The 17,437-nt window shown below is 36.7% G+C and overlaps 2 protein-coding genes across 3 annotated transcripts in view; one reads left to right on the top strand and one right to left on the bottom strand.

The window, feature by feature from the left end:
* Positions 1–17,437, bottom strand: part of PAK3 (p21 (RAC1) activated kinase 3) — a 341,434-nt gene that overhangs the window by 322,077 nt on the left and 1,920 nt on the right. The gene's annotated exons all lie outside the window — the stretch shown is intronic.
* The window catches only part of LOC129399765 (glycine, alanine and asparagine-rich protein-like), a 41,479-nt gene continuing 32,178 nt past the window's right edge, over positions 8,137–17,437 (top strand). The window contains exons 1-2 of the mRNA XM_055121137.1: positions 8,137–8,174; positions 9,234–9,305. Coding sequence (XP_054977112.1) covers positions 8,137–8,174; positions 9,234–9,305 — 110 coding nt within the window. The remainder of the gene's footprint in view (positions 8,175–9,233; positions 9,306–17,437) is intronic.

The raw sequence follows: 17,437 nt of genomic DNA, 5'->3' as shown, positions 1-17,437 counted from the left end.
TCTTTTTTGTGTGTGTCACTGTGAGCTTACAATGTTATTCATGATTTGGTTTCAGGCCTAGATTGTTTCAACACCCATTCCTTCACCAGTGCCATTTCCCCCCACCAATTTCTCCCCTGCCATCCCTTTGCCTCCCACCCACCAGACTGAGCAAAATCACTCATTGAAATAAGATTCCTCATATTTAAATGCAGAGCCTTTCATGAATAAGGTTATGAGCTCAAAGCCAGGGTGTCCCACATGTGCTGTGCTGAATATAATCCTGGCAGCTTTGCTCTCTGTGATTCCTAATATCATAAGTGATTTCCAGTCACAATACAGCCAGATGTACATAGAAACCACAAAAAAGAGATGCAAGCCTCAGAGGATACAACCAAAAAGATGTCTAAGTGTCTCCCTTTGCCAGGAAGTGTGCTTCAACTAAAAGTGTGACTCTTGATAAACATGCATGGAAGCACCATAACAATAGTATGAAAACCTCAGTGAACACTGTGGTCCAGTTTGTAAGCACTGCAACTTGATTTGTGACAACCAGCGAGCACCACAGCTAAAATATGTCATCACCACAGCTAGTTGTGTGTACTATCCCTGGTTGTCAAAACAACAGCAACAATGAATCAAAGGGAGAGAGGAAGAAAATTTTTATAGTTTGGGAGACCAAATCTGGCTGTGTTCAAGGCTTATTCCTGGCTTGGTGCTCATGAATCACTCCTGGCAGGGTTTAGAGGACCATATGAGGTGCTCAAGAACACACCCAGATCAGCCAAATGAGAGGCAAGCATCCTGCCTGTCCACTGTACTATTGTTCTGTCCCCCATGGGGAGTTTTAAAAGTAGATAAACATAAACAAACATATATATCACCCCACATTCCCTACTCTTCCCCTATTTACAGCTGATCATTATATTTATTACCATGACTGATCATTATACTTATTACATATGACATTCTAAGTATTATTTTATTTTTTGTTTGTTTGTTTATCATCTTCCCCATTCCAGTCCTCTTCATCAGAAGTTTCTCAAGGGAAAAGGTTTTGGTTTTCTTTGTTCAATACTCTATCCCTTGCACATATACCAGTGCCTGGTATATAGTAATCACTCTAAAAATATTTGTCAGTAATGATGTGACCACAAGTCTAGGATTATAGATGAATTTCCTGTGGGGGAAAAGTCATCCGGGTTATGAGTAGGACTCAGTTGGAGAGAAGGATGAGAAACCTGATAAAAAGGTATTAAAAGTGTGGTAAAGTGTAGATAAAAGAGGAAGATAAGAGTGGACAAAAAGTGATAGCACATGTACCTTAAAGGAGCGCTTAATTTTTTTTTCTGTGCCAGAAATTGAACCTAATGCTACATATATTCAAGTGCTCTATCCCAAAACTATATGCCCAGGACAAAAAGAGCATTTAAGTTCTTTTAAAATATATCTATTTATAAAATAATAAATTTACTTCTCTTTAATTCTGTTATACATTGCTCATCTTTTCTATTTTTTAAAATGAATGCAAAGGAATAAATATCAGTACCAGGGAATAGGAGTGCGTGTGTGGATATCATACCTCAGCTCTGTGGTATGTGCACCTCAAGAGAATCAGCAGTTTACACTGAATAATATGGTGAATGGACTCATGTGTCAGTTAAGGCATTAGCATCATTTGGGGGTGGCTCTTATAAAGTATGGAAGTCTATGTCCCACTTCAGGTCAATCGAATCCAAATCTCTGAGGACTGGATTCAAGCCTCAGCCCTTGTTAAAAAGCTCCTAATGTGATACTAGTGTGCTGCTAGCACTGTCATGTGCAGAGGTAGATGGCACTCCAAGAGAGGAAGAGCCAGGGGAGTTGATGAAGTATAACATGGGTCTCAAAGGGCACAGAGAGAATGCCTGTGAGCAAGGAAGAAGTGTGAACAGAAAGCACAAACATGTATGGGGATAAAATCCCTGGGGAAAAGAAAGAGGCTTACTTTTGGGGATAGTGTTGGGGGATGATACAAATGGACAGGCATTAAGAGAGGTCTCAAAAATGTGAATAAGCCCCTTTAGAAGGAAATAATCGAGTGAGGTTGTTCCAGAGTTAAAACTGAGTTAGTTCTAGGTTTGTGAAAGGCAAGACATTCATCTAGGTCCTAAGGGGATGAGAGTGATGATGTGGTTATTGGCTGTAGGTTTCTTTGGTATGTGTAGGTGACCTTGGAAATTAAGAAGTGAAGTGGTACTCATTGCTAAAGGTAACTTATTCTGCAACTGATGACCAGGTGTTTCATTATTTCTTACGTCTCCACCAGTGAGATAGAAGAAAAGGGTTAGGGATTGCAGAGATGATGCATGGAATTAATTCTCTAGACACGTGAAAGAAAGTGGTTTTCATGTTGTTCAGATTTAGGATAGATGCAGAGTGAGTATTGGTTAGCGAAGAGTCTGGCTTATCATACCAACATCAGATTCCCAGATTCCCTGTGTTAATCCCATTGAGACGCTACACTTAATCCCATTGAGATGTTCTATTTACATCCACCCTCCAAAACCATTTGCTAGTTTCAAGGGTACAGAGAAAGTTCCAGTTACTCTTTGCAAATAAAAGCTTCATATATTTGTGAATATGTCAGAGTGCTACTTCTGCATACTCAATCCACAGAACCTCAAAACCTTCCCTAAAATGACCTGACCTGTAGTGACAGATCAGTACCCGGGTACAGCCTAATGTTATATATTCTAACTTCCTGAACTTTCCCAGTCTGGTAATTGGAACTGTTACAACTCCTTTTTAGTGGCTAGTCTCTTAGTAAAAAATATAAACTTCACACACATTTATGCACTTCTAGATTTCTGGGAATAACTATCAATTTTGCTTTGCAGAGGAAGCTGTGAAGAGACGGGTTGTACCCAAAGTGCAAACTATATCTTCTTTCAGTTCCAGCACTGATACATGAAACCAAGACATCTCAAAGTGTGATCTGTAGGTTGCCAACATCAGAATTACCTCAGATGATTATAGCAATTCCACTTCTGGGAATCTATCCCAAGGGTCTAAAACTCTAATCAGAAAAGATATTTTTGCTCCTATGTTTATTGTAGCACTATTTACACTGGCCAAAGTCTGTAAACAGCCTAAGTCCAACAGATGACTGGATAAAAAATACTATGGTACAAAATGGAATATTACTCAGCTACAAGAAAAGATGAATTTATTCAATTTGCCACTATGTGGATGTAACTGGAAACTACCATCATGTGTACAGTCAGTCACAAGGGGAGAGAAAGTTAGAGAATAATCTGTCTCATATGTGGAATATAAAGAAGTTTAGTAGAATAATAACAAAAGCCTGAGAGCAACAGACAATAAGAACCAGTTTACAGAATAGAGTTTATTATGGCAGTGAGATGTGGGGGAAGAGGGGAGGGATGTTAAGGTGAGGTGATAGAGAGGAAAGGAGTGAAGGGGGACCCTGAGACAATGGTATATGGAAATAAACAACGTTTTCGGGTGTTGTGTTGGAATGTTGTATTCATGAAACCATACATCTAAAAATTTGTAAAATTGTAAAAATCATGGCAACTAAAACAAATCAATAAAAATCCATAATCCAGGGTTTCTACCTGAGAACTGCAGGATCAAACTATCTGTAGTGTTGCTGGGAAAACTGTATATAATGTATAATTGGTTACCTCATATTTGTTTTCCTTTTTGAACATGGTAATTCAGGTATATTTTCTCTATTTTATAATTGAATATAATATTCATTAACATGTTCTCTTACTATATATTTTCAGACACCACCTGTGAAATCCCATGGCTACAAAGACCTACACCTACTGGAATAACTGGGTTCTTAGACTACTTCTGCTCTTCTCCTCAGTACACCTAGAACTAGCCTGAAAACTTCCATGAGGCCGTTCTTCTCTGAATACCACCTACTGCGATGCTGGATACTTTGAAAACCAAGGTTAGTTGTGTCTTGTGTAGTATGCTGATGAAGAAACAATTGTTCATGTGATTAATGATTGAATGCAGTTAAAAGTTTGTATCAAAGCACAAATCTCAATATTGTGCTACAATGTTGTTGTCACTTTTGTTGATGTTGTTGTTTGAAGCTTATCCACACCCATGACCCATAAGTTCTTTCCCTTGATCGATCCGACCAGTCAGTCTTCAGTACATCATATCTTGGGTACTTGGGTGAATACAGACATGACTAAGAGAAAGTCAGTGTCCTCAAAGAATTTAAACCTACTTAGGGAGATAAATATGCTCCTGTTAACTGTCTTCAAATCAAAGTAGCATAGGGTATATACTAATTGAACTTTAATGTCCAAACAGGTACAAAAGAGTTAACCTCTGAATGTGCTTCAGAACATATACTATGTCCATCAGTGCTACTGCCATCCCTCCAGTTATTCAAGCCAGACATAAGAAAGTCTTTCTTGATTATTCCCTTAAGTCAATTAGCAAACACATTTTATTGGCTAAAGTTCCCTTTTTCCATAGCCACTGCCATCTCTTGTCCACCAGCATTTCTTTTCCTGAAATATAGTTCTGACCTCCTATATTGCCCATCTTTTCTTAATTGCCATTCTCCAATTCAATTTTGCATTGTAGCCAGAGTGCTATTTTCAAAGTATGAGTTAGATTATTTTGATCTCTCTCTAAAGCTTCCCAGTGACTTATGATTACATGTGTCATTAAGAGAAGAAAACTCACTACCTTGAATGCTAGGCTCTGCATGGTTTGCAACTTCACTGAGCACCACATTCTTTCTGGTTCACTTCCTCTCTAAGTCATCTGGATATGGAAAATACTCACTTCAGGATCTGTACACAGTTATTCATTCTTTATGAATCGGTCCTTGTTCAATACTTATGCAACTCTTAAGTCTTAACTATCATCTCCTCCAGAAAAGTTTTTTTGATTCTTCTTCCATCAAAATGAATTCTCCTTTGTTATTGTCTCTCATACTGCTCTATTCTTTTTCTTAACTGCATTACTACAATTTATAAATATATGTGTCTGGGTTTATTTGTTTGATGCCTATCTCTTCCACTAGACTGTAAGCTTGTGAGGGCCAGTCTTATATTTATTTTATTTATAGCCATATAATATATTCTGAGTACAGCACTAACTATGTGATAGACATTCAGAATGTATCCCTGGGATAAAAAGATGAAAGAATAAACAAATAAGACGTGATATAGTCCAAGAAGGATATTTAAAAAACAACAGGTAGTAGAACACCACTTACAAGGGCAAGAAAATGAGTATTTATATGAAAGATGTTTTCTGAGACTGGGGCCAGCCCAAGGTGGCTACAATATGTGGCCTGTGGTAAGTAGATACATTAAAAATGTGTATTGTACATCCATCTGTGGTCTTCTTTATAACTATTGGTAGAGTGAAATGTCTCAAACTGCATGCTTAACCATTACCTTTGGTCACGTCCACCACATTCCTACTGTAACACGATCCCAAATATTCCCCCAAATGATCAAGGGTGGGAAGGATGCACCACCCCTCCAGCTATAAGAGTTAGCTCTAAAAGTGACAGGGTCTTTGTATCCAGCCACTGTGAATAACCAAAAAGAATAGGCAATGTCTACTATATACAAGGACTTTATGATAAATTATAAGTAGTGGTCATGAAGTACTTGCTAAAACACATTAAAAGTCCTCTTCTATAATTTGGGCCCTGTTAGCTTTCACATAGGCTTTCAGATTCCTATCTGTCCCAGGACTACCCAAAGCCCACGGATATTTTAACTATAATAATAGTGTTTACATCATAATATTATTTTGAGAATTAATGAGAAAATAAAAAGCATAGTGCCTAGCACATGATGTAAAATCACATCTTAATGATACTGATAGTCTTTCTATAGAAATGGGAATACTAATAATAACTACTTCACAGAGTTGTGACTATTAAATGATTTTATACATGTAAATGCTTAGCATAGTGCCTAACATCTAATCATCAATTAATAAATATTAGAGATTCACAGATTTGGTGGGGGGGTGCTAAGCAACCATGCCAAGTTGAGGATCCCATATATATAAAACTTAGTTCCTTAATTCCCTCCTTTATAAGATGAGAATAATAATATTCAACAAAAGGATTAAACGAGGTAATGAATGCCAAGAGAGTAGTGCAGAGTAGTACAGCTCAATAGATACTGGGCAGTGTATGTAACATAAATATATATGTACATATATATGTTACAAACACTGCCCAGTACCTATTATTATAGTATTTAATAGCATCAACAGCAGCTAAAACAATAATATTGAATACTTCAGTAAGAAAAAACGAAGAATAAGCTAATATGGAGACATCAGAGTGTTCAATGAGGGTGGCATTTGTCTAAAATGCTCACACTGGGGGCCTACAGGTTGGGATTAATGTACAGAAAAAAGCTCAGAGATTGGTATATAACATGAAGTGGGCAGGGCAGGTTGCTTAGTCACCAGGCTGAGAAAGATGATGCCTTGGGAAGTGCCCCATCTACCTCAAGGCAGGTTCTGTCACCAAGGCTCAATTCCCAGTTCTACTGATCATGCAGGAATAATTATCACTATAGCAGCATCTGGTTGCCTCACTTGACGTATTACTTAGGGAGGAGACGAAGGGCTCTCTGGCTTGTTGTCTTGGAGGACTGCCAGAAGGGAATACATAGCTGGTGGGGCTGCCGCATGAGGTGTAGGAGGACAATGAACAGAACTTTATTTTGCATGGGGCCAGTCTCCTATGGGAGTTGCTAAATAGGGTCTTCTTTGTCACCAATTTTGTCACTTGGTGAACCATTTTCAGGTGACAATCAACAGCTGTCCAGAAGCAGCCCAAATGACATTTTTGAAAGATGCCTTTTAAGTCTAAGGAGGTCCCCAAGAAAAAAGAAAAGATCATCTCTGCTTATTCAAAGTCATGTTACCACTGATAGCTCACAGGAATTGAAAACCTCTGCTTGGGTCAGAGGAAAGGACAAAGATATTCCAGACACTAAGAAACCAGGAACCAGTTGTTGATAGTAACAATTTCTCTTTTGAGTGCTTCTATGCACTAAATAATGTGCTAAGAATTTTGCAGGAATTATCTTGTTTTCTCCTCCAAAATACTTAACATTAACATTATTATTAACATTATTATATTTAATGTTAAGTTAGTTATAACTTAACATTAACATTATTATTAACAACGATAAATTAACATTATCATTATTTAATGTCATTATATAGGTGAATAAATTGAAATTTAAAGATGCTAAGCAACTTGTCCTAAGTGTCTATGTCTGAACTCACACATCTCTAAAGACTTATTTACAAAGTACAATGAAATAAAACAGCTGTCATTTACTGAGTAGAAACTATGGGACAGAAAATTGATCTGTAATATTTTTGATTCTTTACCACAGCTCTGTGAATTAGGTTCTATTATTATATCTTTAGTGTTAATAGAGGAAGTTGTTATTTAGAAATTTTCCAAGTTTGTTTATCAGGCAGGAACTAGAACAGGGATTAAAATTCATGGAAATGATTCCCACTCCCAGTCCTTTTCTCTGTACACTACCTTCTATCTACAAAGTAGCTCTTCAGCAAGAGACAGAAAACCTAGATATAATCACTAGTATATATGACCATTTGTTTTTTATTATTTGATTGTTTTGATATCTCCATGGAAAAAGGAGAAACAAGATCATTATAGGTAGGAAAATCGAGGCCTATAGAGATAAAGTGAATTGCTCAGTATTAGACACTGAGCAAGTGACAGAGGCTTTGTTTTTGAACCCTATTGACTCTCAGACTGAAAATGACATTAAAAGATGGCATACAAAATGGGTAGCATATCTCATCTAACTGCGGCAACCCAAGAGAAATTTTCAGATAAATTGTAGGAAATATAATTTATTTCCAGAAAAAAGTACCCCAAATTAAAACTTTGTGCTCAGAATTGTTAATTATTCTGTTATATAGTCAAAGATAGAAGTTGGTTTTCTTCAAATGGGGATAGACTATTAGATTTTATATGAAAGTGGATACAGCTTATGGGTGTTTTCTGGAAATGTGTGCATAGATTTGTTGTGTTCATTTTTTGAGTCTTGTAAGCCCTATTTAGTATTGGTGGATGCCAAGTATCCCTTACTGCACATGGAAAGTTTGGAAATGAGGATCAGACAAGGACTCAGGTGAGTTGGAAAGCCAAGAGTTCAGTCAACCTGGTTGTGGTTTACCCCATTCTAGGCTCTCCTGCCTGGTTGTCTCCCCCATCCTCTACAGTTTCCTGATACTTAAGAACATCCAGGATATCAATCTTGACTTCCCATAAGCAAGTACTTTTGGTACTAGCCTCTAATGGGAGTGGGAGGAGAAAATAATGAGAAATAAGTATATGTCACATCCCAGATGAAACTAGCAATAGTCACCGAGCTCTTAGTGATTTACCTCTAGATGTCAATATTTATAGGTTTACTAAGTTATTATTTTTTTCTTTTTGGGTCACACTGGCGATGCATAGAGGTTACTCCTGGCCCTGAGTTCAGGAATTACTCCTGGTGGTGCTTGGGGTACCATAGGGGATGCTGGGAATTGAACCTGGGTTGGCCACATGCAAGGCAAATGCCCAGCGTGCTGTGTTATTGCTCCAGCCCCTTAAGAATTAATAAATTCTTAAGTCAAAATTGGTCTCCAGCCCCATCCTCACAATGATATATTGTAACTATAACAAAATTATTCTGCCATTAAAATGAGCTCTCCTTTGTTTACTGGTATTTAAATACCTCAAACTCTTCAGGATTCAGACTGCTCTCATCTAAGAAAATCTTTCTCTTCATGCATTCGCTTTTGTTTTTACAACTACCGTATTACCACGAGGAACACTTAATAGCAGAATTCTTCATGTAGATACTCATACCCCAGAATCAGAAAGACAGATCTATTTTGCTACTGACAAGCTACTGCCTTTGAGCCTTAGTTCCCTCCTTTATAAGATGAGAATACTAATATTCAACAAAAGGATTAAATGAGATAATGAATGCCAAGAGAGTAGCACAGAGTAGTACAGCTCAATAAATGGTAGCTATATATAAAAAGGAAGATTTGCCATCTCTGTAAATTTGCCTTGGAGAAGCATTTCTTTAGTTCTGATTTCCTCTGCAATGAAGTGAAGGACTGAAGGTTGGTATATAAGAAAATAAGTTGAGCAAATGTGTATACATTAATGCTGACTTTTTCTTTTTGGCATTTAGAGGGAAGGCTATTATTGAGAGGATTGCTGACAGAAATGAAATCAGTGATGCGATGAGGGGAGGAGGTCACAGGTAGGAAAAGAGTATTTAAAATATAGTAGAGCTGGAGAGAAATAAGGACATTATAAACCAGAGTGCTGAAATCCCAGAGAAATAAACATATACAAAATTCAATGAAGGTATGAAAACTTCAAGTGGAATTCATTGGAGACCTTGAATAGAAAGGGTCTGAGATCTAGAAACTTTTTGTCATTTCTCAGAAATGCTCCTACTGAAGGTTTTGTACCAAAGCGCCTGAAGTATGTTTATTATTGAATAACTAGTCAGTTTGTTCATACAAACTCACTCTAATTAAGAACATTCTGTTTTCCATGTACCTCTTCAGAAACTATCCTCCTGAAACTAGATTTTTAAAAGCCGTCTCTATCACAGATTTCTTAGCTAGTGCTTCTGGGAGACCTGGCTTTTCTCTCTTTGGAAAATGACTTCATTCCCTCGGGTCAAAAATCTCAGGGGAGGAATGGAGAGCAAGTAAATCAGGTACGGTATGATCCATGAGCACAGAGCCTGGAGTAAGCCTTGAGCACTACTGGATGTGGCTCCAAAACAAACCAAAAATACCTCTGAAAATGATCACAGGAGAAGGTTACCACCATTTCTAAATCACCTAAAATTCTGAATAACAGACATCCTGGATACAATCCTGGAGTTTTAGATTAAGATGGCTAAAGTGGGGGTTCTAATATATTTCTAAGCAGTCACATGAATCTGTCATGCAAGCAAATTTTGGAGACAACATTTCTTTGTTTATGCCAAGGTTCTAATCTATAGGTCATTTTAAATGTGAGGATCCTAGGGTTTAAAGAAATTTAAACACTTGTTCAAGTACACATGGTCAAATAGTGCAAAATCATAACTGGAACCCAGATCTTCTGTCTCCCCATTCACTGTAAATTCCATTTGAGCTCATAATGAGCTTTTTCTTCAATTTCCAGATTGAATGTGGAGACAGATGTCCCTTCCTGGTTGTAATAAGACTGAAAAATAATGCTACCTTTGTGAAATAATTAATTAAAAACCAAAACAGGACAATCCCTCATACTGTTAAAAACATTAAGCATGGGTTTAAAAAGAAAAGAAAACAAAATACCAATGCCAAAAACTTAACTGTCAAAAATTTTGTAAATTGTGTTTTTAATTAAATAAAACATTATAAAATAAAATAAAATATGGTCTTTCCCATTGTGGACTTCCATAAGGAAAAAGGTATCACATGATCTTAGTGTAAACACCACATGTGTGACTATACCATTTTAGTTAAAATTATTTGGCATTAGAGAAGAGTCAACTAGCTGTAAGATAGGCATTAGTAGCTTAACAACTAAAGCCATTTTTAAGGCAGTAAAGTTAAATTATTCTATTATCTGGTCGTCAGTTCCTCTGTGATTTATACGTATTCTAGTCCAAACCTTAAAAATAGACTGGAAAGCTTTATAACTCATGGTGATTCAATTTAAAAAAAAGACATTAAAATCTAAAGTCATTTGCCAAATACCAAAATTTTGAGGTAAGTGGAAAACTACAAATTATAACTTTCAATGTCACTGTCACTGTCACTGTCATCTCGTTTTTTATCGATTTACTCGAGCGGGCACCAGTAACATCTCTATTACACTCAGTCCTGAGATTTTAGCAGCCTCTCCTTACTCATCTTTCCCAATGAATGGAGGCTCTTTCAATAGATTCAGTAACTTTCAATAGTTCAAATAATCCAAATTATTCCTCTAGGACAATAACCCACCCATCTTCTGATATTTCTAAAATAACCCAGGGGTGGCCTGCATAAGTAGCACACTAGCTAAACTGAACAGTGGGTGAGTACAAAGGACGTTATGAAATATATCAAATTTGGAAGATGAACTTTATTTATTTTTGGTTTGGAGGCCACACCTAGCTGCTCTCAGAGCTTATGTCTGGCTGTGTACTCCTAGCTCACTCCTGGCAGTGCATAGGGGACCATATGTAGTGCTAGGAACTGAACCAGGGTCAGCCAAGAAAGTTGTACTTTAGAGGCACCTATATCTCTCTCTAGAGGAGAGGAGTTGCCAATTTTTAGCTAGTACATGTGTGGGTGTATGAGTGGGGAACAGAAGATAAAAGTCTTTTCTGGCAATTTCCAACTTTCAGTCTTTCTCCTTTTCAAATAGTCTGGTGAGATGGGTAATTATTCTCACTACCTTTCTGCTCTCCACGCCTTCCCCCTACCATCATATACATACTGCTCTGCTAATTACAAGGGATTTTAAGGTTACTACTGCCATTTTTCAAACAAAGATAACTTTTTTTTTTGCTTTTTGGATCATACTCAGTGATGCTCAGGAGTTACTCCTGGTTCTGCACTCAGAAATTACTTATAGCATGATTGGGGGACCGTACGGGATGCCGGGGATTGAACTTGGGTAGGCCACATGCAAGGCAAACACCCTACCCACTATACTATTGCTCCAGCCCCCAAAAGATAATTCTTAGCCATACAAATGACCACTCTGATTCTATGCTTTTCTAATGCAAAGATTGTGACCTTGGCCTTAAATACCAAAATCCCCTTGACTATATATGGACCTTATTAGAAAAGAGATATAAAAAAGAAAGCCAGTTTAGGCAGAGTTCAGGCAAATGTTATACCTGTCCTTTTTTGCCACTATTCCCTTTGCAGATGGTGACATCACTGTTTATTTCAGTTCAAATAACTTCTCTTGGGAAGGCCTCAAACTTACCTTCTTTGCCAGAAGCCAAATTGAATAGAAGCTGACTCCTACTCAGTCTTTGGAAAATTCTGGAACCAATCTAGCTGAATTCAAAGATCTGTAAAGGTGTAATAGTTTTTTTCCAAATGTCTTACAAGGTAGAGCTCCAAAGTTAGTTTACCATTGTTTGCTGATTTGGCTGCTGCCAGCATAAATGACCCTAAGTGATCACTTATTTCACAGTGAATTTAGAGGTACTTAATGTTGGAGAATATTTTGACACAGTTTAGTTCAATTAAATAATTGAAGGTGTAATTCATGTTTCATATGTAGTTAGGTATTTCTGCTCCAAGTATTTTGTGGTACAAAATCCAAATATGATTTTTTCCCTAGTGTTTGATTTATGGAGCAAAACCAGAATTGTCAAAGATATTTAGAGGAGGAACAATGTGTACTCTTAAACACTGCTGCAGTTGGAGTGTTTTAAAAAAAGAAAGAGCATTTTGTCAATATCTAGGAAAAAATTAACCAAACTAATCCACTCCTAGAAATTTATCTTAAGGAAATAATGGGCCAAATTCACATAATATATTCAAGGATATTCATTTTGGTACTGTGAGAACACTCATAAAGGAATAGAGTAACAATTATGATTCTTCAGAATTTTAAACATTTTTCCAAAAAATACATTAAAACCAAAGAAAAACAATAAATGATAATCTCCTTAATATAATTTCAATGCAGATAACAATTTAAATAGATACTATACAAAATAGATAAAGAGTTCTATTTATCAAAACAAGAAAGAACAATTCAATAGCAAAACATGCACAGGCAACACACAATGCAAAGCAACAGAAAATGGCAACACAGAAGAAATACAGATGGCCAATAAACATATGAAAAGATGTTCATCCTTGCTAGCACCCAAAAATGCAAACAAAATGAGTTTTTTAGCATTACATTGAGAAAGTTGAAAAAGATAAGAAATATCTGAAATTGCTGAGAAAGAACATGAAGAAATGGCCATTAATGGTGGGAATGGAAATCTTTATAGCCTGCCTGTATGGCAATTTGCCAGTCTCTGTTAAAATCAAAGATGTAAGGAACCAAATTCTCTCAAATAGCAGTTTTAGTACTACAAATTTATATAAAAATGCTTATAATTATATGCAGATACACATGTAAAATGAGGTTCACAGTGATGATATTCAATTTTTCAATTAGAAATAATTCACACATAAGAGATTAAAATCTGTAAGTATAAATTGAATTAAGTAAATGTTCTCACAACCATATAACAGAGTACTATGCAAATGTTAAAAGTAACAAAATGTCTAAATATATTACTGACATGTAGTTCAATGTAAAGAAAGCAGATTATAGAACAAAATGTGGACATTCAGTAACACCTTTTAATATTTTACGTGCAAGAATGCATGTATAAATATTCATAAAATATGCAAAGAACGACATACACCAAACTGTGGATATAATAAGAGATCTGTAGCACTATAGCACTGTCATCCCACTGTTCATAGATTTGCTCTAGCGGGCACCAGTAATGTCTCCATTGTGAGACTTGTTACTGTTTTTGGCATATCAAATATACCACGGGTGTATATAGTAGAAGATCAGAGTTGGAAAATCCAGGAACATTCTACTTCATATTTCTTTCAAGGAGAAGCATACATTATTTTTATCATAAAAAGTTTTTTAAAAATTATACAGTTGTATAACCCTTTGATACTGTCCAGCTCACATTTCCACCTGCTAAAATTACCTTCTTCAAGAGAAAGTTGTTTCAGCATCTGATACTGTTTCTAACATACAAAACTAAAGCTTTGCTATTTAGAAGTTAGACTAGTATAAGAAACATTGACAGAAGTTAAAGGATTGTCCCATTCTTTTAAAAGAGTTTTTATTTCATGAAATTATGGCATAATTAATAGCCTTTTTAGATTGGCCACTCTCTTTCATCCTTCCAAATAGCCCATTCTTCCTTTCAATATCCCCATCTCTTTAAAAGGGAGGGAGAACAGGACATGATTATTCAATTCCTTTTTGCTGTTTTCACCTCCAGTACAGGGTCTCATTCTTTTATCCTAAACAAATTTTATCCTAATTTCTTCTCCAATCCATTTTTTTTCAGAAGGCATATCACAATATTTAAAATTCCCTCAAGGTTAAGGTGTACAATTCCAGATATGGCATATTATTATTTAACGAGCATCTACAACTGACCATAATTTTTATACCAACAGCAGGAGAGCATGAGCCCTGGACCTAGACAGCCCTAAAACATGTACAGCCATGGTAAATCTGTACTTCTTTGGGTATCTTTCATCAGACTTCCAAGGCAAAGGGATTAGGATAATTGAATTACCCTCTGAGTATCTGGGAGCACCCAGTCCTTCAGTTTACAGATGACCGATTGCCTTGGTGAATTTACCAACAATATACTAAGAAGAATCAAAAGGTAAAGAGAAGGAAGTACTGATTTTTAGGACTCCATTAGCAGGGTGTTTTTCTGCTAAAGTCCAAACAACTCAGGGTTTGTCGTGACCTTCAAATCCCATTGAATAAATCAACCATATTCCTCTGGTATATGCAATATAGCAGCCTGCTCTAATAGAAAGACTATTAAGGGGAAGTTGATCTGAATTTTAGCCTTTCAGATTACTTATGATTTCTCTTGTGGTAGTTGTGTAATATTAGGCAACTCTCCTCACTTCTCTGCTCCTCACTTTCCTCATCTGAACAGAAGGTTTGTACAAGATGAACTTTTTAAGACACTGCAGTCACACCATTCCTTAAGTCTCCCCCACCAAAGAGAAATTTCTACTAGGCTTTCTAGAACAGAGAATGATTTTACTCCCACTTTTCAGTTTCACATACTCTTAAAGTCACAGTGTTTTCTGTCTCACCCAAAATCTTCCTACTGCAACTTTCAAGTTTCAACTTTTAAATTTCAACTGCAATGGTTGTTGCTTTCATGCAGATAATGGCTGGTTCATGCACAAAAACTTATAGCAATTCAAAATGTCTTTACATTGCTCACTGCTCCAAACCCGATTTTCAATGATTCCTAGCCATTAATTCTCAAGAATTCCATTCTTCTTTCAAAGCAGCTTGTAAAGAAAAGAGGTGGAGGGAATTAATAAGGAGTCAAGGGAATTTGGAAAGGTCAATAGTGAAAAGCGCTTTCTATTTTGCCTTTAAATTTACTTAGAAATTGCCTTGATTTCCTATTGACAAAATGAACCTCAGAAACTGCTCAAGAAACCACTTTTACAAAGAGTACTGCAGCCCAGGTTGAACTCGGGAGCCCTAGAAAGGAATCCTTCCACACTAACCTCTAAGATGACCCTTTAGAACTGCTTCTTCAAGAGAATGAGTCTGAAGAATAAAAGAAGCTTTTCAACTAACCTTAATTCCCATCTCCAGGGTTCTCTAGACAGCAGGGTGTGTTCAGATTGATGGGATTTTCCTAAGGCTGTACTGATGATACCTCTGGACCAGGAAATTAAAGGCCACACTGAGATTTTCAGGATGTGAAGGGAAATAATCTCAGAGCACTGAATCACCCAAGGTGGAATGAGGATCAGTCTTTGCAGTCAAAGGAAAGCAGAGAACTAAAGCCGTTTGCCCAATAATTGAGCACAAAACAAGATTTGGGCCTAAATTATCAGCATAATTGTCTTAATTCTTCACTTCCCTTTCATAATAACCTTGAGTTTATTTAAAGCCTTTCTTCTAAGAATCTCAAAATACTTTCAGAGATATTATCTTGGTTGTCATCACCCTATCGTGCTGAGGGCAATGATTATTATAAGCATCATAATATACATGAGGGAAGAAAATCTTAGAGGGGTGAAGGATGCCATTTAAGTTTTTAGTAAGATACCATAGCCTGGAAACTCAGTGAGAAACGCTCTTGCCCGGCATAGTTCAAAGAATGTTCTGATACCACCCCAGCCAAAATGCTTATTGGAATCCCAGCTTCTGTGGGAAAATAAATTGGCAAATATTGCATGCTCTGTTCTTCTAGAGAGTCACAATATACAGTAGCAAAGAAAGAGGTCATCATAAGCAAACCTATTTTCTGTTTAAGTAGTAATTTACCAGACCATAAAACTGGGTTTGTGTTTGTGTGTGTGTGTGTGTGTGTGCAACACATATTAACTTCTTCTGAAACTATTTTTGGGAATCTACATTGGAGAACACTGGTCCAGGTAGACTGATCTTCAGACTTCCTGACTGCACTTCAGACAAATTTGTTGGGGGTGTTTATTGAGGATATTTCTTAGTGCTTTCTGGTATGGCATTCAGTGAACAAAGGCCCTTGATATGGTCAATGAAATCGAAGCCATCATTTCCTCTGAATCCAGGTGAGGGAAGAAGTTATTTCAAGCTTACACATTTTTTGTTGGCATTCCTTTTAATAGAACCCAGACCTAATATTGTTTTTCATTTAAGGGAAGAGATGCTGAAGATGTTGGTCAAGCTTTTAGATCCCATACTCTTAACTAGTGTGATTTTTCCCCCACCAGAACCACAAAATTCCAGGAGAAAATACCAGTATCCTAGGTTAATTTCCAGTGCACATTTATCAGCCCATGAAGTCAGTACCAACTGAATAAAACAGGTGACTCAGTATGTGCCCCCTATTCTGGATTAATTGCATGAGTGTTAGAGGAATCACTATATATTCGTTTGAAAGCTAATATACAGCATAGAAATCTTGTGCTAGTAATAATTACCAGTGACATTACTAAAAGTACCTAAAATATAAATGTCCCTCAAGACCTTGTCCTGGTTAATTTGCACTTTCTATACAAACTAAATGGCTGATGATCACAGACAGCGGATTAAATGTTTATTAATACCAAACGTCTGTTCTTTTTTACTATTTATTAAACATTCATACTATGCGGAAAAATGCCTGCATTAAGCTTGGCAACTTTTGCACCAAAAATGTAACAGAAATGTATCTTCTTTAATCCATCCATTGGTAGTATGAACAATTCTATATAAATGGCACAGAGGGTAGGGCGTTCGCTTTCCATGCGGCTGACCCAGGTTCAATTCCTCCTCCCCTCTTGGAGAGCCCGGCAAGAGTATCTCGCCTGTACGGCAGAGCCTGGAAAGCTATCCAAGGCATATACAACAAGTCTCACAATGGAGACTCTACTGGTGCCCGCTCGAGCAAATTGATGAGCAACGGAATGACAGTGATACAGTGATATATAAATGGACTTTTGGTAAAAAAAATCAATGTAAAGATCAGACGAGCACTACTATTTAAGGTGATCTGATCATGATTTCTTTTGTAAAGCAACACATTTTGCAATGTGAATAAGGTCCATCTAGTTCATTTACCTTTTAAACCACACTTATACATAGAAAATTTGCTTAAGGCAAGTCTTACTAACATTATTGAGTGAGCTAGACACA

Source organism: Sorex araneus, chromosome X (genome assembly GCF_027595985.1).
Source record: "Sorex araneus isolate mSorAra2 chromosome X, mSorAra2.pri, whole genome shotgun sequence".
In the NCBI taxonomy this organism is placed as follows: Eukaryota; Metazoa; Chordata; class Mammalia; order Eulipotyphla; family Soricidae; genus Sorex; species Sorex araneus.
This window is presented reverse-complemented; position numbering and strand designations above follow the sequence as displayed.